This window comes from Heliangelus exortis, chromosome 27 (assembly GCF_036169615.1).
Source record: "Heliangelus exortis chromosome 27, bHelExo1.hap1, whole genome shotgun sequence".
Lineage (NCBI taxonomy): Eukaryota > Metazoa > Chordata > Aves > Apodiformes > Trochilidae > Heliangelus > Heliangelus exortis.
Window position 1 is genome coordinate 3,121,660 of NC_092448.1, and position 25,276 is coordinate 3,146,935.

Below are 25,276 nucleotides of genomic sequence, written 5' to 3' on the forward strand. Positions count from 1 at the left end.
GCTGGGTGCTCAGCTACAGCAGCTCTTGGGGGGGGCAGAGTGGGGGGGATAAGGGTGATGGGCAGGGGTAGCACCCCCAGTACTGTTTGACCCTGTTGGTGGGGAAGCCTGGGGGTCTGCGGGCTCTGCTGTGCTTCCAGGGATTCATCCATCCAAAGAAAGAAATCGGCTTCAATCGGGGCATCCCAGTGGGTTCTCTGAGCCGCATCTCACAGTGCTGGTGGGGCCTTTGGCGTAGGCACAGCTGCCAGCACGGTGTCCTCATGTCCCCTCTCTGGGGGGAAGCACCCTCAGATGGCAGCAGGGGGTGTGGGGGAATCCAGGGTCTCCAGCCCCGTGGCGAGGAGCTGAACGATGGTCCCGGTAGGCATGGGCTGGGAGGAGGGCAAGGAGGAGCTGTGGGGGTGGGAGAGGGTGTGCTGTGGAAGGAGGTCTGGGAGCTGCTCCCCGTAAAGGTGAGGTGGGGAGACCGGAGCTGCCTGAGGAGGAGGAGGAGGAGGGCTGGTGGCAGCACAGGTTGGGAACAGGTGAGGGGACTCCGGGAGGGCTGGACCCACCTCACCTTCCTGCGAGGAGAGAGGCTTGGAGGGGGGGGAAGATATCCAGGCAGGATGGATCCATCCAGGGAGCACTGTCTGCCCCTCCACCCCCTCCTTCCCCAGCTGAGCTGCCCTTGCTCGCAGGCTCTGCAGCCCAGGACTCACCTGAGCCAGGAGGACACGGAGAGGCCATGGGGGCTGTCGGTGCCCTGGGGTGGCTGCTGCTGCTGCAGGCGGTGCCCCGGGCTGCAGGTGAGCACGGAGACACGGCGGGGATGGCACCGGGACAGCGTGGGCACCGCGGTGACCTGGGACAGGGTCAGGAGCGTGGGGACAGCGCTGGAACTGAGGTGCTCAGGGAGGGGATGGGGTGTGGAGCTCAGGGGCAGCCCTCGGGGCAGATGGGGGGCTCCAGCAGGGACGTGTTCCCGCACTGGCAGCCCCCCCTCAGCCTGCCCGTGTCCCCCAGGTGCCCGGCCCTGCAGCCCCAAGTATTTTGGTCGTGATGCCATGGTTTGTGTCTGCAATGCCACATACTGTGACACGCTGGACCCCGTTGTCCTGCCTGCCCCGGGCACCTACGTCAAGTACGAGAGCAGCAAGGCTGGGAAGAGGCTGGAGCGCAGCGAGGGGAGCTTCCAGCCCACGCTGCACGCCCCAGGTACCTGCTGTGGGCAGTGGGTGCCACCACAGGAGCCCCAGCCCTACGAGCTGAGCCTGGGTCTCCCATGCAGAGCTGCTGCTGACAATCAACGTCTCCATGCTGCACCAGCACATGAAGGGCTTCGGCGGATCCCTCTCTGATGCTGCTGCCATAAACATCCTGGGGCTGTCACGGCCGGCCCAGGACCATCTCCTGCGCTCCTACTTCTCTGAGAGCGGTGAGCAACGAGGGCCCAGGCAGCAGGGGCTGCTTCTGGGGTCCCGAGACAGATGGGCTGCAGGGACACCCATCACCCAGGTGTCTGTTCTGGTGCTTCCTGATGCTCTTCCCACTCCACAGGGATTGAGTACAACCTCATCCGGCTCCCCATGGCTTGCAGCGACTTCTCCGTCCGTCCCTACAGCTATGATGATGTCCCCAATGACTACGAGCTGAAGCACTTCATGCTGGCAGAGGAGGACGTGAATATGAAGGTGGGAAGTGGAGGCCATTGGTGTTTGTCCCCTCGCCCCCCTGGAGCTCCCGTGTGTGCCAGAATTCCCAGGACCAGGCATTTTGAGCCCCGCACAGGGTGGCAGGGTGCTTGGGGACAACTCGTGGGAGCTGGCACCTCCTCTGGGGCACGTCCCGGCGCATCCTGGCTGGCAGGGTGCGAGGTCGGGGCGCTGTGCCATGGGGTGGTGCTGGCAGGTTCCCTGCAGAAGTCCCTCGAGTGCTCCCCTTCCTCCCTCCTGGGAGCCTCCTGATTTTGGTGGGCTGGGATGGAGCTGAGCTTGACCCTGTGCCCCCCTCTTGCAGATCCCCATCCTGCACCGAGCCTCGGCCATGAGCAAGCGGCCGCTGTCGCTCCTCGCCAGCCCGTGGACCTCCCCAGCCTGGATGAAGAGCAACGGGGACGTCCGTGGGAAGGGAACACTGAAGGGACAAGCAGGGGACAAGTACCACAAGACCTGGGCCAACTACTTCATCAAGTACCATCCCTGCTTGAGGACCGCAGCGGGAGTTGGGGTTGGGGGGATTGGGGTGCAGGTGCAACTGACGCTGTTTGTCCCCCCCCTTTCCCTGCTCCAGGTTTCTGGATGAATACAGCAAGCACAACGTGACCTTCTGGGCAGTGACTGCGCAGAACGAGCCCCTCGCCGCCCTCCTCACGCCCCCCCTGTTCCCCACCATCGCTTTCACCGCCGCACACCAGCGGGATTTTGTCATCCGGGACCTGGGCCCCGCGCTGGCCCGCAGCCCCCACCGCACCCGCCTCATCATCCTGGACGACCAACGCATCCACCTCCCCCACTGGGCCAAAGTGGTGAAGAGAAACGTGTCCCCCCTGAACCCCCTGCCCGGCCTCACCCTCTCCTCTAAGTCCCACCGAAGCCTTGGGTTTGATCTGAAACTTATCCCGTTTAGCTGAAAACGATCACATTTTTTATCCCATTTTATTTCAGCTCCAGATTATCCTCGTTCAGCTGACAATATTATCCTGTTTTGGCTAAAAATTATCCCATTTGGCCGAAAATTATCCTGGTTTAGCTGAAAGCTATCCCGTTTTAGCTAAAATTATCCCCGTTTATCTGAAGATTATCCTGTTGCAGCTGAAGATTATCCCCAGAGCTGCTCCCAGCCCTAGAGAGAGCAGGAGGCAAACCGGGTCTGCCAGGGAGGGAGGCAGACCTCCCTGTCTTAATTAACCAGCAAGCCGGTTAATTGCCGGTTAATTCGGTAGCAGCCGCCTCCGCCCGAACCTGGCTGGGAGCAGGGATGGGGGGGTGGGATCCACATCCCCAATTCCCTCACTTTCAGCTGATTCAGCTTCCCCTTGGCAACGCTGGGGAGTTGTTTGTGGGGATTACTTTATGCTAAAAGGAAAGAAAACCCAACGTGCTCCTGCCCCGGGTGAGGATGGAGCTGCAGAGGCGGCTGCAGCACCTGAGGACCTGGCAGGCTCGTGGGCCAAGGGGGATGTTAAGCAAGGGCCAGAGAGCAGTATGGGGGGTGGGGGCCCCACCAAGGGGGAATTCTTCCCCCATACACTCGTGGCTCTGTGCCCAATGGGGGGCTGGAGCCGTGCTGGGGTGCTGCCCGTGGCTTGCTCCTTTGGGGTGTAGGTGTGGGAGGGAGGGGGCTGAAGGGGTGGGTGCCTGGAAGAGGGGAGGCAGGTGGCCCTAGGGGACCCTGCTGGCACGTGGGGTCCATGTGGCTATCCCCACAACACTCAGGTGGTCCCACAGTGTCCCCTCTGCTCCCCCCAGGTCCTGGGCAATGCCACCGCTGCCCGCTACGTGGCCGGCGTGGGGGTTCACTGGTACCTGGACAGCATCGTCCCCCCCAGTTGGAGCCTGGAAGCCACCCACAAGCTCTTCCCTGACCATTTTCTGCTCTACACCGAGGCCTGCAGTGGCTTCCTCACCTTCCGGTTCTCCGTGTCCCTGGGCTGCTGGGAGCGAGGGGACCGCTACAGCCACAGCATCCTGACGGTACAGCCCACCCCCCAGCACTGTCCCTGGGGCTGGGGGTCCAGCTCAGCCCCACTCAGCCCCTTCCTCACCTAATCAGGTCCTGAACAACTGCGTGGCTGGCTGGACCGACTGGAACCTGGCCCTGGACATGCAGGGGGGGCCCAACTGGGTGAAGAACTTTGTGGACAGCCCTGTCATCGTGGACAGCAGCAAGGACGTCTTCTACAAGCAGCCCATGTTCTACCACATGGGGCACTTCAGGTGGGTCAGGGAAAGGGGGGGAGGCCTCAGGTGCTGCCAGCAGCCAGAAGCAAGGGGCACGATCCTTTCTCCTGCTCCTATCCTGCTCCTGCAGCAAATTCATCCCCGAGGGCTCTCGGCGTGTGGGGCTGCACAGCAGCCGCCGATGCCTCCTCTGCCAGCTGGAGCACGTGGCTGCCCTGCGCCCCGACGGAGCCCTCGTCCTGGTGGTCCTCAACAGGTCAGCAGGGTAGCCAGAGTGCGTGGGCACTTAGTCCCAGCTGTCCCAATATTCTCCAAGCCCCTCTCGCCCCCCAGGTTTGCCTGGGATGTGCCATTTGCGATCTGGGACCCTGCCATTGGTTTCATCAAGACCGTGGCTCCGGCCAACTCCATCCAGACCTACCTGTGGCGTGGGCCCTGACGTCTGGGGCGAGGCTGGGGATGGCACCACCTGGTCGGGGGGCTCTGGTGGTCAGGTCTTCCCCCACCCTTTCCAACACCCTTCAAGCAGTGACCCACCGGCGGGGGAATTTTGGACCACAGGAGGAGCTGCACATCCTCCAGGCACCGAGGTCCTTCCAGGGGGGCTGTTGCTGTTGTATCCCTGTTTCCCTCTTCCCTCCCGGCCCCCTTCCAGCCCCCTGAAGGCTCCTGCTGCTCCATCTCCTGGACCACACTTCCACACGTGGCTCCCTTGACTCCCTCCGTGTGTGTCTCGGGCGCCAAGTAAAGCCGTGACGCGCTCCCTCCGGTATGTGCCGGCCCCGTCACTCTTTCCTCTGCGCTCTCGGAAATTGCTCGTTTTGCCTCCGAGAGGCGGTAAAGGGCGAGAGGTGCCCCGGAGGGCTCCGTCCCCGTGGCCCACCCGGGGCTGCCTTGTTTACTGCTGCAGCTGGAGCCTCAGCCTCTCGCCAGCTCTTGATTGATTTCATATGTGGTTTGTGTTGTTTTTTGGGTTTTTTTCCCCCACCTTACTTTTTTTTTTTATTTTTTAAAAATCCAAATGTCCTCTTACACCGGGGTAGGTGCGGTAGAAAAGGCTGAGTAAATTGTATCAGTGCCCCCCTCTACCAAACCTTGAAGAAAAAGGAGGTTGATGCCACCTCCCCCAAAGCTCACCCTGTGGGCTACTTCTAGCCACCCTCTCACAGACTCCCCTCTATTCTGGCTGTGGCCAACACAGAGCTGGCAGCCTGCAATTACCTGGCCATCCTGTTTGCTTTCTTTAAATTCCAGTTACAGTATTTGCTTGCTCCAGCCTTCGGGAACACTACTAGCATCTTTGAAGTCCAGGAATGAGAAAGCCAGAGAGCTTGCTGGCAGACTCCCCTTCTGTGTGAGCTGTGGAGTTGCTGATGCTGGGGGAAAAAAAAAAAAAAAAAAAAAAAAAAAAGGTTTAACAGCTGTTTTCTGGAGTGGAGCACGAAGGCAGCACCGGGCTCCATCTCAGCCCGGAGCACGTCTGCCCATTCTGTGCTTGGTTGATGTTCCTGGCTAGTGCAGGGCTTCCCACGCTTCCTGGGGTACAGCACAGGTCTGCCCTGCACCCCAAAATGTTCATCAGTACCCGGGAACACGTGTCCAGGGAGAGGCTTCAGCACAGCCCCTCTGGGCGGGCTCCTTGCTCCCCGGCCATCTGGAAATGCATCTGCCTTCCCTTGGGCCAAAACACTGATGGGGAAAGTGAGGGGTCAACAACCTCAAGGTGGGGCCAAGGGGCTGGTGGAGGATGGAGGAATTGGCTCCCCTGCTGGGGGGATCTTTCTCCAGCTGCAGTGGGAGGAGTGGTGCTCGGGTGAGGGGCTGGGGTCCTGGGGAAAGGGGCTGCAGTCCCTTGGAAAGGGACTGGGGTCACTGGACAGGGGGCTGTGGTCCCCAGGAGAGGGACTGGGGTCCCCAGGCATGGGTTATGGTCCCTGGGCAAAGGGCTGGGGTCCCTGGGTGGGGGCTGCCTCCCAAGTCTCCCACATGAGCTGTATCAGGGGGACACAGGGGCCTCTTTGGTGGCTCTGTCCCCTTCGGTGTCTCCTGCCTGGCAGGTGCCTGCTCTAAGGATGGATCCCAAATTAGGAGGTGCCAAGCCCAGGCTTGTTTTGCAGAGGATAAACTGCCTCAGCCTGCTCCACCCAGCCCTGCTGCTGGTGTGGGGCTGGGCCATGGTGTGTGGGGGCCAGCAGCCCCCCTGTGCCCGTCACCCATCAGTTGGGTGGCAAGGAGTGTGAGGGTGGTGGTCCCCACTCTGGCTCCCCTGCCCACGCCATCGAAGTCACTGGTGTGGCCGTGGGCAGACCGGGGGTCCTGGCCATGGCATTGGGTGCAGGTGGCTCCTGCCCACACCCCTGTGATGCTGCTGGGTGGGATTTGGCCAAGGACCACCAGACATCAGCAGGGACACCTGGGGGGACACCCGTCCCCTGCCCCTGCACCCATCCCCTGCTGCGTTTGGGGAGCCTTCTGAGAAGGGAGCATGGGGCTGGGGGAGGTGGCTGCAGGGGGGGGTCCTGTCTGGGGTGATCATGGAATGGTTTTGGTTGGATGCACTGTGGGGGGGGGGTGGTGGGAATCCTGCCCCCAGCTCCCCTCTGAACGCTGGGACAGGTTTTAGGAGAAGTTTGCAAGCGCTGCAGCGAGTGTCGAAAGTTCTTCTTGTTGGAGTGAGGTTGCAAAATCATCCCCAGGCTCCTCTGCAGGCACGGGGTGTCTTCTCCCGACTCACCTTTCCTGCTCCACCAGACGCTGGCACCTCCTACCACACTCCACCAGCAAGAAGGTCCTGAGCCCGCTGCCCTGCTCCTGGCGGAGACACAGTGAGAGGGTTTTCTGTGAGTAGCCTGGGTCTGGAGTGGCTTTATCAGTGGGGAGGAGGTGGCCTGGGACAGTGGGACCCCGCTGAGGCCAAACTCAGGGTGCTGGCCGGGCATCACCCCTGGGCAGGGAGCAGGAGGTGATGAGTGGGGGACAACCCGCCTGTCCTCATCCCCATCCTGCAGCAAGCAGGAGCAGCAAGCTGGCTCTGTCCCACCCTGCCTCCCTCCTGCCTGGGGGCAGCAAGCATGGCACTGGGGTCCTGAGGCTGGAGATGACTCCTCCTGTGCCATCATCGGGAAGCTCCTTGCCCAGCCTCATGGAAAGGACGGGGCAGGTTGGGAGCAGGGGTGACCCCTGTGTGCTGGGGGCCTGACCCCAAACCACTCCTGGCCATGGTGCTCATGGGCCTGGGAGCACAAACCCGTGGCTTAGGAGGCACTGGGGTCATATGGAGTGGCACGGCACGGAATGGCACAGCACGGATGAGCAAGGGAGGGGAGGCAATGGGAGTGAACCAGCGTGGGTGGCTGTTAACACCAGGCCAGTGGGTGTGGGGCAGCACACGCCAGTGGGGGCTGCACCCCTGGCACCATGGGAACTGGTGGGGTGGGAGGGAAGGTGAGCTCTGTGCTGGGGTTATGGGGAGCAGGGAAGGGGGTGGGGAGGTGCCGGTGCTCCCGGAGGCTGCTGGACAGGGTGGCATGGGGGCTGTCCCTGCCCTGGATCTCTGTCCCTGGGCAGGGTGAGGAGGGGGCTGGAGGAGCCATCAGCTGATGCTGCTACCCCACTCCTGTCCCCAGTGTTTGCCATCTGAGCCGTGCTGAAGCTGAGGGGACATGGGGCACATTATGGGCTATGCTGCTGTCCTGGGCTGGCTCCTGCTGGCGCAGGCAACACCAGGGGTAGCAGGTAAGTGCTGGCACCACATCGCCAAGGAGAGGCCTGCAGGGCTCAGTCGTTTGGGGTGACAAAGCCACGGGTTGGGTGCCCGTGGTGGGTTGAAGGAGTGGGCTAGGCTCCCACCAAACAGCCCCCTGTGCTTGCCCTGTCTCTCCTGCCCCAGGCGGCCATCCCTGCGACGCCAAGGACTTCGGGCACGGCTCCCTGGTGTGTGCCTGCAGTGCCACGTACTGCGACACGCTGGACCCCGTTGTGCTGCCCGCCCCGGGCACTTACATCAAGTATGAGAGCAGCAAGGCTGGGAAGAGGCTGGAGCGCAGCGAGGGGACCTTCCAGCGCAATGCTGGGAGCACGGGTACGAGCTGGGGGCGGGCACCTGCCTGGTCCCGGGCGATGGAGCCGCCCCGTGCGGTGGCTGCAGCGCTGCTTGTCCATCCCCAGATTTCCATCTCACCCTGGACACTAAGCAGCGGTACCAGAAGGTGAAAGGCTTTGGTGGCTCTGTCACGGACTCAGCTGCCATCAACATTCAGTCCCTGTCACAGGATGCCCAGAACAACCTGCTCCGTTCCTATTTCTCCGAGGAAGGTGAGCCCGGGGCAGGGACGTGCTGCTGGGTGGTGGGGCTGGGCTGTTCAGCATCTCCTGCTTGGGGTCTGGCTGCTGAGATTGGTGCCAAGGGGCTTCTGGAAGTTGAGGGCCGCACCCCAGGGATTCCCATCACCACCCACCCTGTCCCCAGGCATTGAGTACAACCTCGTGCGTGTCCCCATGGCCAGCACCGACTTCTCCGTGCGCCTCTACACCTACGCTGATGCAGAGGGAGACTTTGAGCTGAAGCACTTCAACCTGACACGGGAGGACACACAGATGAAGGTGAGCCTGAGGCACCAGGGCTCCCAATTTGGGTGGGACAAGTGGGACGGGGATGGAGAGCACCTTCCCAGTGATGGGGTGGGAGAGGATTCATCCTGCTGCTCATGATGCCAGTGCTGGCACAGACCTGGAGAACTTGCTGCCATCCTGCTTGTCCCCAGATCCCCATCCTCCAGGCAGCCCAGGCCATGGCCAAGCGTCCGCTGTCACTCTATGCCAGCCCCTGGACCTCTCCAGTCTGGATGAAGACAAACGGTGCAATGACAGGGAGAGGGACACTGAAGGGCAGCCCTGGGGACAAGTACCACCAGGCCTGGGCTAAGTATTTCATCCGGTGAGGGGCTGCAGGAATGTGGTGGGCACTGGGGTCATCGCTCCCAGGGCTGATACTGCCACAATGGAGCTGCTCACCCTCTGTCCCCTGCCCAGGTTCCTGGATGAATATGCCAAGTACAACCTGACCTTCTGGGCAGTGACAGCAGGGAATGAACCCACGGCTGGTGAGATTGTTTTCTACCCCTTCCAGTGCCTGGGCTTCTCCCCTGAGCACCAGAGGGACTTCATCGCCCGGGACCTGGGCCCCGCGCTGGCCAACAGCTCCCACCACAATGTCCAACTCATCATCCTGGATGACCAGAGGGTGATGCTGCCCTACTGGGCCCAGGTGGTGAGTCCCCAGAGTGGTTCTCCTTGGTTCTCCCAGTCCCCTGGTGACTGCCCAGCCCTGGGCATAGGTGTGGGTGGTGACTCCTTTCTCCTGCCAGGTTCTCAAAGACCCCGTGGCCTCCAGTTACATCAGTGGCATTGGCATCCACTGGTACCTGGACTTCCTGGCACCCATTGACCTCACGCTCTCCATCACCCATCACCTCTTCCCCGATTATTTCCTTCTCTCCACGGAGGCCTCCACAGGCTCCTACTTCTGGGAGCCCAGGGTGGTGCTGGGTGGATGGGACCGTGGGAGCAAGTACAGTCACAGCATCCTGACGGTAAGGGCTGGGTGGGGACCAGGGACACACCAGCCACCCCCTGGACCTGCCCATGGCTCAACAGCCTCACATGCCCCACAGAACCTCAATAACTATGTGACGGGCTGGACCGACTGGAACCTGGCCCTGAACATGGAGGGAGGCCCCAACTGGAGCAAGAACTATGTGGACAGCCCTATCATCGTGGACAGCAGCAAGGACATCTTCTACAAGCAGCCCATGTTCTACCACATGGGGCACTTCAGGTGTGTTGGGACTTGGGGGAGGACTCACGGGGGGATGCTCACTACTGCTGCCAGCTCCAGCCCTGCCCCAGGTGCTGTGCTCAGGTCCTGCTTGTCCCTGCAGCAAATTCATCCCTGAGGGCTCACAGCGTGTGGGGCTGTCTGTCTCCAAGAAGTGCCACCGGTGTGACCTGGAGCACTCAGCTTTCCTGCGCCCCGATGGCACAGTTGTCCTGGTGGTCCTGAACCGGTGAGTGGCTTGGCCCCATGCCCTGGCTGGAAACCCAGCTGCCCCCTCTGACCTGTGTGTGTCCCCTCACATCCCCATAGCTCCACCACGGATGTGTCCTTTGGGATCTCAGACCCACGGGTTGGCTTCATTGAGGCCACAGCTCCTGCTGACTCCATCCAGACCTTCCTGTGGCAGCAGCCAGCCTAGCACAGCAGCCCAGCTTGGAGTGGTGGTGGTGGGTTTGGGGACAGGTCCCTGCGTGAGGCTGGGGCTGCAGCACAGCCCCCGAAGCCCTGCAACTCCCCAGGGGACCTGTTTGATCCAAGGGCTGCGACACCAGCTCTTTTCTAGATGTTTTCATAAAATAAACAGGTTTTCTACAACCTCGCCTGTGCACCAACTGCCCTCCTTCTCTCTCTGCTCAGTGGGCAGGACTGTGCCAGAGGAGGTAGATTTGGGGCTGAGCCCTGTGGGTTCCATCCCACCTCTCCCCGGGGCATCCTATGGGGACCGGGTCCACAGCACAGGAGCCCCAGGCACGCAGCACCCGTGGGGCAGGGCAGGGACCTGGGGCCAGCAGCAGCCTGGACCCACAGCCAGGATTTAGCACAGAGCCTCGACAGCAGCCCCAGTTTCTCCTCCTGGCCAGGGCAGGCAGCCACGTGCTGCGGTTTCTCCCGTGGGCGCAGGCAGCAGCCCCCCCAGCTAATGGGAACCGGGAGCATCGGGCACATACTTCCCGAGTGACGTGATGGGGGAGTGGGCACGGGGGGGGCTGCACTGAGTCATTCCCCCTCCCAGTGGGGCCCCTCCAACTGGGCCAGCGTGGGGGAGGCTCCGCAGCCGGCCCAGCCCAGCTTTACAGCACCGCAGCTCCGGTCCCGGCCCGTGGCCATCACACCCGTGCCGGGGGGAGCGGGGGGGGGGGGGGGGGGGGGCGGTGTGGGGACACACGTGGCACACGTCTGGGGACACCAGGCACAGCCGGGACCCAAGGGCACCCGCAGCAGCCGTGTGAGGACGCCGAGGGAACAAGCGAGGGCTCTGTGCTCCCCGCGCCGTCCCGCCCAGACGCTGCTTTTCCATCTGGGCGCTCGTAAAGAGACCACGGGCAGAGGAAACCACAGCAGCGCTGCCGACCCTGCGGCCAAACCCCACACCGGCTGTCCCGAGGGAACACAGCTGCGCTACTGGGGCACCCGGACAGCTATCCCCAGGTCCCCTCTGCAGCTCCCGGAGCCGTGCTGACCGCAGGACGTGCATTTGGCAGTGCCAGCGGTGAGGAACTCCCTGCTGCTGGCAGACACGGACAAATGCACAGACAGAGCTGTCAGCGCTGGAGGGATCCCGGCTGCAGCCTCCGCCAGCCCGGGGAGCCAGCACCAACCCCCCCCGCAGCGGGGACCTTGTGTCCTCTAGCCTGGGGTCACATCCTCCTGCGAAGCCTGGGCCTCCCTGGAGCTGCTGCAGCAGGCAGCTCGGCCAGGACTGTCCCCTGCCATGTCATGGCTCTTGGGGAAGCCAGGTTGGCAAGCGTGGCTTGCAGGGGAGCAGCCCCAAGGGCCCCAGAGCTCTGCCCCCCAGCTGCAAGGGAAGGTGGAGGGCTCAGCCCCATGTCTGCCTGAGCAAGCCCAAGGCTGCACCACCCAAGGCTGGGGGGTGGTGCTGAGACCCCCACAAATGCTTTTAGAAACCTAAAAACCTGAAAGTCTCCCCCTCACCCCATTCCCAGAGAGCCCCAAGGCTGGGGACAGGGGCAGAGCTGCGGGAAGGGCGGTACTGTGGTACCAGGGCAGGAAATGGGGCAGAACATCGGCACCCACTGCAGCCTCTGCAACTGGGGACACTGGGAAGGGCCCTGAGCTTGCTGGGAGGACAAGAGAGAGTGCAGGTGGAGAGGGGGGGGATTTATTGGCATGGCAGGGATGCTCCCCAGGGACAGGGCTCCCATTTCCCATTGAGCACCCACAGGGAGCAGCGCTGCCAGGCTCCCAGTGTAAAAACAGTCAGTTCCAGGGGTCGGACGAGAAACAACTGCGCGGCCCTTCCTCACTCCTCCTCTTCCTCTTCCTCCTCCTCCAGGGCGAGGGGCTGGCGGCCGGCCGGCCCCACGCTGCCACGCTGGATGGAGACGATGCCACTCAGGAAGGCGTAGCCCAGCATGGCTGCCAGCCCCACCAGCACCGACAGCAGTTGGTTGCGCCGTTTGTGGGGGTCCTCCTCTGCCTCGCTGCCGTCAGCACCCGCAGCCCGTGGGGCGCTGGCCGAGGGCTCACCTGGGGGGGGGGGCAGAGCAGAGGTGTGGGGAGGGGATGGGTCACCCCAAGCCCTGAGGCCTCAGGGAGGGGAGGATGCACTCACCTCCGTCCCAGGGGAAGTAGAGGCTGAGGATGGAGGTGCAGTAGTTGCACAGGTTCTGCAGGGACTTCAGGTGCTGCTGCAGCTTCCCGTTGGGCAGCTTCGCCTTCAGGAGCGGCGCCAGGCGGCTGAAGACGAAGGCGTCGAGGGAAGCTGGCCTGGGGCAGAGACCTGACACTGGGCCACCGTCCCTCCCGCAAGGGGTGCTCAGGGTGGGTGGGTGGGGGGCTGTGCCAGGATGGTGACCCCCATGCTGGGATGAAGGTATGAGACAGAAAGGGAGGGAAACGTGGGGTGGGGGGTCACATAAGGGGGGCTTGGGGGCACCTTGAGGGTCAGAGGATGAAAGCTGCGTCTCACCGTCCCTCCCGCTGTCCCCACCCAAAGCCACCCAGACCTGTCGGCCACCCCGCAGCCCCCTGAGCCCCCAGGGTTGAGAAGCAGCTCCTTGGAAGGGCTCTCTGCTTCCAGCCCCCAAAGTGGGAACAGAGGGAGCAGGACAGTCCCATTCCGTGGCCAGGCAGACAGAAACAGGGTCCTGATCCTGCCTGGGTGCCAGGGGCTCTTGGGCCCTGGAGCTCTTTCCCCCTAAGAACACCTACGAGTCACCGAAGAAAAACTTCTGGGAGCCAAGGCGCTGGGACAGGAGTGTCAGGCATTCCCGAGCATCCCGGTAGAGCTGGAGAAGGAGGACAGAGGGTTGTCACCCACCCAGCCACACGGCAGACGGCCTCGGTGCTAAGGGGAGCAGGAAGGAGGTGCTCAGCTGGGGTCAGCCCTGGACTCCAGTGAAGATCTTGGCCTTGTATGGGTCTCACTGTGCCCAGGCCACATCCTCTCACCTCCTTCTCCAGCTTCTCCTCATCCTCCATGTAGCCATCTCCCCACAGGAGCTGCAGCCGCTCCAGGTGCTGCTTGTGCATGCAGTTGGGCAGGAAGAAGTTCAGGGGGAAGGGAATGGTTTCTGCGTACCATTTCCGTGTGTGCTCCACGTAGTTCTTTGCATCCACCCAGAAGGTGTGGATCTGTAGAAGAGGACAATCTGTGCCCAGGCCACGGTGAGGCTGGGGCCAGGGCAACCTTTTTCCATGCCTGGGAGCCCATAGAGAAACCCCAAAGACCACAAGGGGCTGAGGGAGCATCAGAGTCAAGGCCAGACCCCAACCCTGGCTGCATGCAAGACCCCTGGCATCCCAGTCCCTGCTCCTGGTGCTCCAGGCACTGGAGATGTTGCTTCCTGCAGCGTTCTCCTGGCACACCTGAGCCCACTGGCATTGCTCCAGGGAGTGGATCCCACCCTGGCTGAGCCCATCTCCCTCATGTTTCCCCTTCCCCCCCCCCAAGACATTTCCACTCACCAGCACTGGCAGCAGTTTCTCCTCCAGCAGGGACACAAAGGCCAACGTGTCAGCCCCCTGCGTGGCCGAGAGGTCGTAGTCAGCGTTGTACTTCTGCAGAGCAAACACCAGGACTGCAGCCCGGCAGGGACGTGGCAAATCCTGCCCGTGGCCACACCAAAGGCCACCTCCTCCCAAGGGGAGCTGCAGGGCCCTCCAGCTCCCCCCCCCTCCTTACCTGCTTCCTGAGGTGAGTTATGATCTGCTGTGTTTTGGAGATGGTGCCCTCGTCCCGCGTCTTCAGCGCAGGCAAACACCCTGGGGCGGGGAGGGGGCAGCTGCAGAGGGTGCTCGGGGTGGGTGGGTGGGGGGCTGTGCCAGGATGGTGACCCCCATGCTGGGATGAAGGTAGGAGATGGAAAGGGGGGGAAACGTGGGGTGGGGGGTCACATAAGGGGGGCTTGGGGGCACCTTGAGGGTCAGAGGATGAAAGCTGCGTCTCACAGAAAGCCGGGGAAGGAGGGGGAGAGGGGGGGCTGGCGGGACAATGGGGGTGAAATGGGGCGGGGGGTGCCATGGGGCAAGGGGTGCAGTGGGGTAGGGGGTGGCGGTGCAGAGGGTGGGTGGTCCCGGCAGTGCCGGTACCCCTCGGGGGGAGCCTTACCGGAGGGGCTCCTCCAGGGGCTGGTGACCCGGTGTACCTTCAGCGGCGCCCCGGTAAACCGCGCGTAGGTCTGCAAGGGAGGGGAAAGCGTGTGGCAGGGGGCTGGAGCCCCGGTAGGACCCCCGGCAGGACTCCCGGCAGGAAGACCTCGGCGGGACCCCCGGCGCGCCCCCGGCCCCGCTCACCAGTACGGCCAAGCAGTCGGGGTCCACCGAGGGCAGCCCCCAGCCCCCGACCCAGCAGAACAGCTCCATGGGCGCCGCCATCTTCCCGCCCGACCCGGAACCACACGGGCGGCCCCGCCCGCCCTCACCGCGGGGCGGCACCGGCACCGGCTCTGGCTCTAGTGCGGCGGAGTGGATTGGAGTCCCCGGGACCGGGGAGGCTGTACCTGCTGGATGCCTGGGGCCGGGATCCGCGCTCGGTCCCGCACCGCCTCCCCCTGCCCCGCGCCATCCCGCACCGCCCCACTCCTCACTGCATCTCTTTGTCCCACACCGTATCCCCCTGCCCCGCTCCATCCCGCCTCGCCCTGCATTGCATCCCACTGCTCCGTCCGTCCCACACCGCCTCCTCCTGTCCCCACCTCATCTCCCTGCCCCGCACCGCATCCTACTGCCCCGCTCCATCCCGCACCTCATGCCCCTAACCCCGCTCTATCCCATACCGTCTCTCGCTGCATCCCACTGCTCCACTCCATCCCGCACCGCCTACCCCTGCCCCATCCTTCCCGCACCGCTCTGCCCTGCACCATCCCACGCGGCCACGCACGTTTCCATGGAAGGGAAACTGGAGCCGGAGCCCGCTGGCAGCTGAAGGAGGAAAAAATTCCCCCCGTGCGGCTCGGTGGCCGCCTCCCCTCCCAGCCCCACCCCGTTCCCGGGGCCGCTGGCGGGCGCCGAGTCGCTGGCGCGGGGCTGGGGCCGGGGGAGCGGGGCTGTGGTGGCCCCGGGCCGGGCCCATCCCGTTGTTATGGAGCCGGGGGGAAACAGCAGTAAACACGAATAGGCGCCGCGGGCCACCCGCCTGCCTTGGCTGGTGCTCAGTGGGATCTGTTCGGCCGGTCCGGGGATCCCGGGCGTGCTCCGGTAGCAGGACCCCGGCCCGAGGGCTGCCTGCGCGATACCGAGCTGCTGCCGCCGCCCGAAATCACGGCGGGGGCTCTCCCTGAGCCCCTTCCCACAGCCCGGGACGGAGGGGCAGGCGGTGCCGGGCTGAGCTCAGGGTGTTTCTCCGGGGCTTGGGCAGGGTCCCGGCGCTCTCCAAGCGGGGCCTGGCTCCGCTCGCTCCCCTCCCGCCGGGCCCGGGGACTCCGCCTGTCCGGGGAGCACCGCCCGGCCCCTGGGGGCTGGCACCGGCGGTCCCGGGCTCTCTCGGGTTTGGGATGCTCCGGCGCTGCTGGGGCGGCTCTGGCTCGCAAGGAAGGCGGCCCCAGACTGCCTGACCTCCCGGTGAACCGGCGCCTGCCACACTCAATTTCTGTGAGCGGGAGCTCCGCCAGGGGCGGGCAGCGCCGGGGCGGCGGTGGGTCGCCCGCAGCCCCGAGTCCGGCGCGGTGCGGTGCACCGCGCCGCGCCCCGCCGCGCCCCGCCCCGCTTCCCTCCGCCGGCGGGGCTGGGGCCGGGCAGCCGCGGCCGAGCGCCCGCCGGGGTCCCCGGGATGCGTGTCCGTGATTGACGGCTCTTTGTTTCCTCCTCGCCGGCAGCACCCGCCCCTCCTCGCTCACATCACCCCGCCCCGCCGCTCTCCGCTCGTACCGGCGGCACCGGAGGCATGGGGGCACCGGCGGCCGCGGGGGGCCCGGCGCTCGGGGCGCTCCTGGCGCTGCTCCTGCTGGGCACCGGCGGCGCAGCTCGCCCGGGGCTGCAAGGTAAGGAGGACGGCAGGGGCCGGGCCCCGAGGCAGCGGGGACACCCGACGGGGCGCCCGGCCCACTGCCAGGAGGGGGGCGGTGGCTGGAGCCCCCCAGCTCCGCTGTCGCCAGGCGGGGATCTCCGACCCCGCTCCCCAGCCCGGGGCCGTTGACAGCGGCTCTGCTCGTCCTGGGAGGTCTGGCAGCCGGGCTGCGGGCAGCGGGGGACAGAGGGACATTCATCCCTGGAGCTCGGGGTGGCCAGCGGCAGCCGCGGGGCTGGCTCTGCCCGGGGGCAGCGCGGGGCACCGAGCCGCCTGTCCCGCCTAGACGCCGGTCCCAGTGCTGGCTCGGACGGCTGGAGGGTTCCCGGGCCCACGGTACGCGGCTGGGGCTTGCCTCGGACCGGTACTCCTCACGGTCTGCCCGGTGCGATTGCACAGAGGCGGGACCGGGCTCTCCGTGCTTCCCCGAACCTCCCCGCGCCAGTGCCGAGGGTCGGGCCGTCCCTCCAGGCGCTCCCGGTCCCTCCTCGGCGTAGCTGCTCCATGCCGTCCCCCGGTTGTCTGTGCCGGGAGGGACTCACGGAGCCCCCACAGCTCCACGCGAGCTGCGTCCCTGCTCCGCGATCCTTCGGGGTCGCTCGGTTCGCCCCGTTCTGCCTCCCCCATCCCACACTCCCGGCTGCGGGATGCTCGGGGCTGGCGGCCTCTGCAGCCGCCCCCGCGGGGAAGTCCCGGCTGCTGAGCTGGGGTAGGGGACGGGGAGCTCTGGGGGCTCCGCTGGTCGTTCCCGGTGGTCCTGGAGCGCCACCGCGCGGGGCCGGGACTGGGCGGGGCCCGGTGGTCCAAGGACCCCCGCACCGGGGGCATCTCTGTGCTCCTGCAGCCGGAGCTGCTGCTCTGTGACTCCAGCACTTGCCCCCTGTCCAGTCATCGACCTTCTGATGGTGAGCGAGTCCCGGCAGATGGCCAGCATAACCCACAAGATCCGGATGGAGCTCCTGACTGTCAACGATGTGTACCTCCTCTCCACCTTCCGCCTGCCCCCCAAGCAGGGGGGCACCCTCTTTGGCCTCTACTCCAAGAAGGACAACACGAGGTGGCTGGAGGTCTCCGTGGTGGGGAAAATCAACAAAGGTGGGTGCCCGCTGCACCAGGGCGTGCCGGTCCTCATCTCTCAGGGAGAAACGGACCCAGTTCCTGCCATCTGCAGGGCCCACTGGGGTGAGCAGCGGGTCCCAGGGTGCTGCTGGCGCTGCGGGAGGGAGAGCTGACAGCCCCTTCCTGCTCCTCTGCAGTCCTGGTGCGGTACCTGCGGGGGGACAACAAACTGCACTCGGTCAACCTGCAGCACGCCCAAGTGGCAGACGGGCAGAGCCACACGGTCATCGTGCGCCTGAGTGGGCTGCGTGGGGACACGCTGAGCGTGGAGCTCTATGTTGACTGCAAGCAGATGGACTCCAGCGTGGGGCTGCCTGAGCTGTCCGAGATCCCGCTGGGAGAGGTGGAGTCCATTGAGGTGCGCACGGGGCAGAAGGCCTACCAGCGGATGCAGGTGAGTGCCAGGACCCCCTGAAGGGTTGAGACACCCCCCACACACACCCCAATTGCTCCCAGGGACCAGCAGACACCCCCGTGGCTGACGGTGTCTCCCCTCTGCATCTCCCCTTGCACTCAGGGGCTTGTGGAGTCCATGAAGCTGATCCTGGGTGGGTCCATGAGCCGTGTAGGGGCCCTGAGCGAGTGCCCTTTCCAAGGGGATGAATCCATCCACAGTGCAGGTAGCAGCATGTCCATGCCCTCTGCTAAGCAGGGACAATGCAGGGGCCTTATGGGGTCACGTGTTGTGCTACACGCTGTGGCACGGGGATGTGGGATGTATGTCACCCAGTGTGTAAAAGTGTGCAGTGTGTCACCCAGAGGGGTGCTCCTGCCTCTCTTGGTCCAGCACCCACCCCACTGCTGTGCTGTGTCTGAGGTGACCAGGAGCAAGGTGACACTGCTGGGCTTTGGTGGCAGCATTCAGTAATCTCTCATCTCTCCTCTTGCAGTGACAAGCGTGCTGGCTTCCATCCTGGGTGAGTCCCTGCTCTGCTTCTCATGTCCCCTGGGTGAGGGCAGGGGCATATTTTTGGCACTCCATGGAGGTGGTGAACCCTCTGCAGCCTGTCCCAGTGCCCCAAGTGCCTGTAGGGCCCCCTGGGATGGGGTCAGTCCAAGCACATGGGACGTGCCATGGGGGAAAGGGTCCTTTGTGGACCAGGGAGGAGGAGGAAGGGCCCTTCCTGTGTCTGTCCTGGGGCTGACCTCGTCCTTTCTGCTTTGGCAGGTGAGCAGACCAAGGCACTGGTCACACAGCTGACCCTCTTCAACCGGGTCCTGACAGAGCTGCGGGAAGACATTAGAGACCAGGTGAGGTGGTGAGGTGGTATCAGTTCTCCCTGTGCTCGATTTTCCCGGGAACGTCCAGCTGCATGTTCCAGCTGCATGGATGCCAGCTGCATCCTCCTGACACTGGGTGCTCTGCCACCTTGCAGGTGAAGGAGATGTCCCTGATCCGCAACACCATCATGGAGTGCCAGGTCTGCGGTGAGTGCTGGTGGGGTTCTCCTCCCTTAGGGGGCTGAGGGCCTCCCCATCTCACCCCTTGCTCATCCCTCCTCTTCTCAGGCTTCCACGAGCACCGATCCCGCTGCAACCCCAGCCCCTGCTTCAGTGGTGTGGACTGCATGGAGACGTACGAGTACCCCGGGTACCGCTGCGGGCCCTGCCCGCCCGGGCTGGAGGGCAACGGCACACACTGTGCAGACATCGATGAGGTGGGCACAGTCCTGGGGAGGGTCATCTGGTGACATCTCAGCCCTGGCACTGCCCGAGCACTATGGGCAGATGATGTTTCTTCTCTCTGGATTCACCCTCAAGCTGGGGAACGGCCCCAGCGGGACACCCTGGGGCAGTGGGTGCCCTGATGTGGATGCTGTGCCCAGAGGTGAAGTTTGTCTTTCTTCCCGTGCCTCAGTGTGCTCATGCCAACCCCTGCTTCCCCGGCTCCAAGTGCATCAACACAGCCCCTGGCTTTCGCTGTGAGCCCTGTCCCCGCGGTTACCGGGGCAACACCATCTCCGGTGTGGGGGTCGACTATGCCAGGGCCAGCAAGCAGGTGGGTTTGGTGCCACGGGACTCGGCTGGGTCCCTGGGGATGCTCCAGGCTGCCGAGCTGCAGGGATGGGCAGGGCAGCTTTCCTGGGCAGGGTTTCTGCTGCAAGTGCAGGCAGGGACAGGTCCTGGGTGATGTTTTCTTCTGTGATGGTTTCTCCTGTGATGGTTTCTCCTGTGCTGGTTGCAGGTTTGCACTGATATTGATGAATGCAACGATGGGAACAACGGGGGCTGTGACCCCAACTCCATCTGCACCAACACACTGGTGAGCAGAGCTGTCCCCTCCCCCTGCCCGGCACCCTGGGGGCCACGCTGCTCCCCAGCCCCAACTCTGCCCTCTCTCCCTCAGGGCTCTTACAAGTGTGGTCCCTGCAAGTCAGGGTTTGCTGGCAATCAGACATCCGGCTGCATCCCACAGAGGTCCTGCAGCACTCCTACCAACAACCCCTGTGACATCAATGGCTTCTGCGTGTTCGAGAGGAATGGGGAAATTGTCTGTGCAGTGAGTGGGCAATGGGGTCGGGGGATGGAGAGGGAGGGGAGAGGGTTCAGGAGGTGTTAGTTCATCCTGCCAGGGTCCTTCCCTGCTTCCCAGCCTTGATTTCTTATGTTTTCAGTGTAACGTGGGCTGGGCTGGCAATGGCAACGTGTGTGGGCAAGACACAGACCTCGATGGTTACCCGGACGAGCCCCTGCCCTGCATCGACAATAACAAACACTGCAAGCAGGTTGGCTCCTGGGGGGGAGAGCAGCGGCCTGGGATGGGGGATGCCAGGAGGCTCAGGGAGCCCGGGCAGGGCTGTGCTTCAGACCTCATCTCCTCCCTGTCATTCACGTGTCCTGTGCCTGCAGGACAACTGCCGCCTGACACCGAATTCAGGGCAGGAGGACGCCGACAATGATGGCATCGGGGACCAGTGTGACGACGACGCTGATGGTGATGGCATCAAGAATGTGGAGGTGGCTGTGCCTGTGGCTCTGGGGACAGTGTCGGGCAAAGGGCCTCTCCCTTTGCCTTGATGCTGATGCCCTCAAGATACTTCTCCTGGGATCAGCAGGCTGGGGGATGGTCTCGTGCCTCGCTGGAGATGTCCTCCTATGCAGGTCTGTGGCTCCTTGCCTGCCAGCCACTGCAGTACAGGTTTTCCTCTCCTCTTCCCTGCAGGACAACTGCCGACTCTTCCCCAACAAGGACCAGCAGAACTCAGACACGGACTCCTTTGGGGACGCCTGTGACAACTGCCCCAATGTGCCCAATAACGACCAGAAGGACACGGACAGCAACGGCGAGGGGGACGCTTGTGATAACGACATCGACGGGGATGGTGAGTGGCTCTGGGACAGCCTGCACAGGGTGGGTGGGTGCTCACAGGGCAGGGGTGTTGTCACGCCAGGCTGGGGACTGAGGACATCCACCCTGCTCTGTCCTCGCAGGGATTCCAAACATGCTGGATAACTGCCCCAAGGTGCCCAACCCACTGCAGACCGACCGGGATGAGGATGGTGTTGGGGACGCCTGTGACAGTTGCCCTGAAATGAGCAACCCCACTCAGGTATGGCCAGGGCCAGGCTGGGGTAGGAGGCCAGGGGGACAGGACCCTGCTGGCAGGGTGGCCTCCAGCAGCACAGCTGGGACCTCTTGGCCTGGGATGTCTGCTGAACTTGGGCTCTGGTCTTCTTCAGACAGATATGGACAGTGACCTGGTTGGAGACATCTGTGACACTAATGAGGACAGGTAGGGACCACATTGCTGCAGGGTCACCTCCCTGTCCTGTCTCAACCCTGGCAGAGAGCTGGGCCTCTGGCTTGGAGGCATTCAAGGGGAGATGGCAGGGTCTTTGGGGTCAGTGAAGGTGCTGGTTTGTGACCCCATTTCTACTCCCAGAGATGGGGATGGGCATCAGGACACCAAGGACAACTGTGCTGAGATCCCCAACAGCTCCCAGCTGGACTCAGACAATGATGGGCTGGGGGATGACTGTGACAATGATGATGACAACGATGGCATCCCTGACTACGTGGCACCTGGCCCTGACAACTGCCGCCTCATCCCCAACCCCAACCAGAAGGACTCAGATGGTGAGCAGAGGGTGGGCAGGGGGAATCAGAGCCCCCCGGGCTCAGCCTGGCCCTGACCAAGGCTTCTGCCCCTAGGGAACGGTGTGGGTGATGTGTGTGAGGAGGACTTTGACAATGACACAGTGGTAGACCAGCTGGATGTGTGCCCTGAGAGTGCTGAGGTGACACTGACAGACTTCCGTGCCTACCAGACCGTCATCCTTGACCCTGAAGGGGATGCCCAGATTGATCCCAACTGGGTGGTCCTCAACCAGGTGTGGGTGCTGCCCCTGTGTTCCTGGGGACTGGAGTGTGAGTAGAGAGGGACTGGAAGTTCCCTGGGCTGCTGGGGAAGCCTCTCACCCTGCTGTCCCCCACAGGGCATGGAGATTGTGCAGACTATGAACAGTGACCCAGGCTTGGCTGTGGGTAAGAGATGCACCTGCAGCCCCCGTGGGGCAGCCCCCCTGCTCCTGTCCCCTGTCCTGGGGGTCTGGGACAGGGTTTTGCCCCATAGAGAGGTGCAGGGTGGGCTGGAGAGTGTGGGCTCTCAGGCTGGGGGTGAGGGTTCCTTGCAGTGTTTGCCCCCCTGTAGGCTACACGGCCTTCAACGGGGTGGACTTCGAGGGCACCTTCCACGTCAACACCGTCACCGACGATGACTACGCCGGCTTCATCTTCAGCTACCAGGACAGTGCCAGTTTCTATGTGGTGATGTGGAAGCAAACAGAGCAGACCTACTGGCAGGCCACCCCCTTCCGTGCCGTGGCCGAGCCGGGGCTGCAGCTCAAGGTGGGTGCTGGGTGCCCCGTGGGTCAGGTCAGGCCCCCACGGATGGGTCCCCCCCTGACACCCTCTGCCCCCCACAGGCAGTGAAGTCCTCGACGGGCCCTGGAGAGCACCTGCGCAACGCTCTGTGGCACACGGGCCACACACCCGACCACATCCGCCTGCTCTGGAAGGACCCCCGCAACGTGGGCTGGCGGGACAAGACCTCCTATCGCTGGCAGCTGGCCCACAGGCCCCAGGTGGGCTACATCAGGTGAGCAGGTCTGGGCCCAGAGGATGCTTCTGCGAGGGGGACTGCACAGCCCGTGGTGCCTGGGGAGGATGCCGGCTGTTGGGAGGGGTCCAGCCCCTCTGGGACCACACCAGGGGAGTCCTGCCCCGGTGAGGGATGCTGGGTGTGGGGAGTTGTCCAGCCCCGGTCCATTAGGGGCCTGCTGGCCGTGAGGAGTGGTCCAGCCCCGGTGGAGCCGTGGGCGCGTTTCCCCTTTAAGGATCCCATCGGGGCAGCTGCCGCGGGGGGGTCTCAGCGGGCGAGGCCCGTCCGCCCCGTCCGCTCCACCGGGCCCCCGCGGCCATTGTCCCGTCGTCATGGCGACCCCACCGGCCGCCGGCGCCTTTCACATGCAAAACACCCGACAAAGGCGGCGGGGCCGGGCCGGGGGCGGCGCGGGGGGCCCCGGGCCGGGGGGACAGACTCGGCGGGATGCCCCAAACTGGTGCCCCCATCCCATCCCGGGGAGGGCTGCTCTGGCCCTAGCCCGGTACCCCTATCCCCGTTCCCGACCCCAATCCCGGGTCGGGATGCCCGGTGCTGGTTCCGGTGGGGTCCTGATCCCCCGCTGACCAGCCGCGCCCACCGTTCCCTTCCCGCAGGGTGCGGCTGTACGAGGGCCCGCGGCTGGTGGCCGACTCCGGGGTGATCATCGACACCACCATGCGCGGGGGGCGGCTGGGGGTCTTCTGCTTCTCCCAGGAGAACATCATCTGGTCCAACCTGCAGTACCGCTGCAACGGTGAGCACCGGGCTCCCCAAACCACCCTCCCGCAGGAACACCGCTCCCCCCACCTGCACCGGGGCGGGGGCTGAGAGTTCGCAGAGCATCTCCTCCCTCCACCCCTCTGCGCGGGTCGATTTGTCCGTCCCGTCCCCGGGAGGCCCGGAGCGGGGTTTTCCCGCTTTTCAGGGACTTGCCTCCCGCCACCTCCTGACGCCCCCTCCCCGGCTCTCGCCCCGCAGACACGATCCCCGCAGACTTCGAGCCCTTCCGCCGGTTCCTGCTGGAGCGACGCGAATGAGCGACCGCGCCCGGCCCGAGCACCCCCGCCGACAGCACCCAGGGGCGCTCCGGGCCCCGCAGCCCCCCACTCCCGCCGGGCTCCGCTCCCCGGCTCCCCGCGGACTTTGCACTACCGGTACCGGCGCTTGCGGCCGGCCTCGGGGCGAGCGGGACCTGTCGAGTGCGGGGCTGCTCCCCCGGTCCCTGCCCGGATTCTGGCCATAAAGTTTTGAGTGTTTTCTAGCCTGCGCGCCCGCTTCCTGGGGGAGTCCCGGTGCCCCGAACCGACACCGGTTCCACCCCCTCCCCATCCCCCGGTACTCTCGGCCCCGTCCCTCGCCGTCCTCCTGGTGGTGGGTCGAGGGGGTGAGGGAGGGAGCCCGGTGCTGAGATGGTGCCACCGGCGGAGCCCGGGGCGGCAGGAGGCCGGGACGAGTGCAATATTGGTAGGCGAGAGCACAACACTGCACCGCATCCCGTCCCTCCCGCCGCCCCGGAGGGAGCGGAGCCGCCGCCGCCGCTCGGGCCGCTCCGTGGGAACTGCGCGGCGCGCGCCGAGCCCCGGCGGCAGTGCCCGGTTACCATGGCAACGGCTGTCCCGGCAACGCGGCGGAATGTACCCCCCTCCCGTCCCGCCCCGCCCCGGAGAGCGCGGGGCCGGCACCGGGCAGGCCCTACCTCCGCACAGCCCCCCCCCCCACCCCAAGCCCCGCGGCGGCGACAATGGGCGCGGCGGCCCCGGGCCCGCTCTTAAAAGGGCAACGTGGGACCGGGGCGAGCGGTGCTCGGGGGTACCGGGGGTACAGCGGACATCCCGGCGCCGCTGCGCGCACCCATGCGGGACCGAGGCAGGCGAAATCGCCGTTCGGTACCGAGCTCTGCCCGCCCTCCAGGGGGTGCACGGTGCAAGAGAGTGCTGCGAGCAGCCGCCGCGGAGCCCCGGAGCCCGTGCCACCGGGTGGAGCCGGGGAGCGGGGAGAGCGCTGTGCGGGGCCGCTCCCGGCAGGGGGGGCCGCAGCTCCAGCGCCGCCCGACACGGAAGAGGAGCGAGTGCTCGGTCCGTGGGGATGGGGCGGCCCCGGAGCCCTCGGTCCCCTCAGCCTTGCGAGTTCAGCCGGTACCGGAGGCGGTACCGCGGGTTGCTACGGCGGGAACGCGGTGCTGTGCTGCCATCCAGGGCCGGGGCCGGGGCTGGTGCCTTCCCTCCGGCTCCCCCTGGCAGCGGATCCTCTGCGGGTTTCCCTTAAGGGGAATGTCGCAGCCCTCAAACCTCGGCTATGAGCGGGCTGGTGGGGCCGGGAGGGCTCTCGGGGACACCGGCACCCCGGTAATTACCTGGAGCCGGAGTTGGCTCAAGGAGAAGAATGTGGCAGCTCTAGAGGGGTGCAGTGCCCGGGACAGCAACCCTGCCCTCCACCACGGCTCTTGGGGGAACCATGAGTCCAGAGTTGCCCTCTCCCCTGCCCCGGGTCCCGAGGTCTCTTCCTCTTTGCTTTTTTTTGCACTAACACCTCGGCCCAGCACTGCTGGAGTGGTGTGATGGTTCAGCACCTCCACACGGGGGCGGGAATGATGCTGGGCTCAGGGGCCCCCAAAATCTTCCTCGGGAATTGGGGCCCTCCCCAGGGATCGGGGAGGAGCACGGAGGCACAAGAAAGGTTGGTGTGGTGCAGCCATACCAGCGGCACATGTCACCGGGGTCTCTGCACCCCAAGTGCTGGTGGCACCTGGTACCCATGGGGTGGAGCACTGGGCATCCAGCATGGCACTGGGCATCAGCCTGGGCCGGGAGGTGTGTCCGGAGTGGGAACACGGATCTTGTGTCTGGGGTAGCACTTTGTGCCCGAA

General features: G+C 64.8%; 4 protein-coding genes across 6 annotated transcripts; 3 read left to right on the forward strand and 1 right to left on the reverse strand.

Annotated features, from left to right (window-relative positions):
* The first annotated feature begins 434 nt into the window (after positions 1-434).
* Positions 435-4,656, forward strand: LOC139787836 (lysosomal acid glucosylceramidase-like). Of its 2 annotated transcripts, XM_071727176.1 has the most exons (11): positions 435-527; positions 684-791; positions 1,009-1,200; positions 1,274-1,420; positions 1,543-1,676; positions 2,002-2,174; positions 2,275-2,509; positions 3,453-3,677; positions 3,757-3,920; positions 4,015-4,140; positions 4,218-4,656. In XM_071727176.1, exons 2-11 carry the CDS (start codon positions 731-733, stop codon positions 4,321-4,323), a joined length of 1,563 nt encoding a protein of 520 aa, XP_071583277.1. In that variant the 5' UTR covers positions 435-527; positions 684-730; the 3' UTR covers positions 4,324-4,656. The 2 variants fall into 2 exon arrangements, with proteins under 2 accessions (XP_071583277.1, XP_071583278.1); XM_071727177.1 differs by lacking the exon at positions 435-527 and having other exon boundaries at positions 700-791; positions 1,312-1,420.
* Positions 4,657-6,618: 1,962 nt separating this feature from the next.
* On the forward strand, positions 6,619-10,314 carry LOC139787846 (lysosomal acid glucosylceramidase-like). Its single transcript, XM_071727197.1, has 11 exons — positions 6,619-6,724; positions 7,511-7,619; positions 7,774-7,965; positions 8,052-8,198; positions 8,353-8,486; positions 8,648-8,820; positions 8,916-9,153; positions 9,251-9,475; positions 9,557-9,720; positions 9,824-9,949; positions 10,030-10,314. Exons 2-11 carry the CDS (start codon positions 7,547-7,549, stop codon positions 10,136-10,138), a joined length of 1,581 nt encoding a protein of 526 aa, XP_071583298.1. The 5' UTR covers positions 6,619-6,724; positions 7,511-7,546; the 3' UTR covers positions 10,139-10,314.
* A 1,503-nt stretch (positions 10,315-11,817) lies between these two features.
* Positions 11,818-14,613, reverse strand: MTX1 (metaxin 1). Of its 2 annotated transcripts, none has more exons than XM_071726976.1 (8): positions 14,476-14,613; positions 14,291-14,360; positions 13,865-13,944; positions 13,648-13,740; positions 13,132-13,314; positions 12,892-12,968; positions 12,293-12,417; positions 11,818-12,207 (listed from the first exon to the last, which is right to left on the reverse strand). In XM_071726976.1, exons 1-8 carry the CDS (start codon positions 14,554-14,556, stop codon positions 11,981-11,983), a joined length of 936 nt encoding a protein of 311 aa, XP_071583077.1. In that variant the 5' UTR covers positions 14,557-14,613; the 3' UTR covers positions 11,818-11,980. The 2 variants fall into 2 exon arrangements, with proteins under 2 accessions (XP_071583077.1, XP_071583076.1); XM_071726975.1 differs by having other exon boundaries at positions 12,293-12,447; positions 14,476-14,612.
* Positions 14,614-23,671, forward strand: THBS3 (thrombospondin 3). Its single transcript, XM_071726974.1, has 23 exons — positions 14,614-16,160; positions 17,075-17,281; positions 17,443-17,699; positions 17,823-17,925; positions 18,196-18,222; positions 18,474-18,556; positions 18,682-18,733; positions 18,815-18,963; positions 19,164-19,304; positions 19,491-19,568; positions 19,653-19,805; positions 19,921-20,031; positions 20,156-20,263; positions 20,469-20,628; positions 20,738-20,856; positions 20,987-21,039; positions 21,190-21,383; positions 21,459-21,637; positions 21,743-21,791; positions 21,958-22,154; positions 22,232-22,404; positions 23,025-23,164; positions 23,389-23,671. Exons 1-23 carry the CDS (start codon positions 16,064-16,066, stop codon positions 23,445-23,447), a joined length of 2,889 nt encoding a protein of 962 aa, XP_071583075.1. The 5' UTR covers positions 14,614-16,063; the 3' UTR covers positions 23,448-23,671.
* Positions 23,672-25,276: the final 1,605 nt, after the last annotated feature.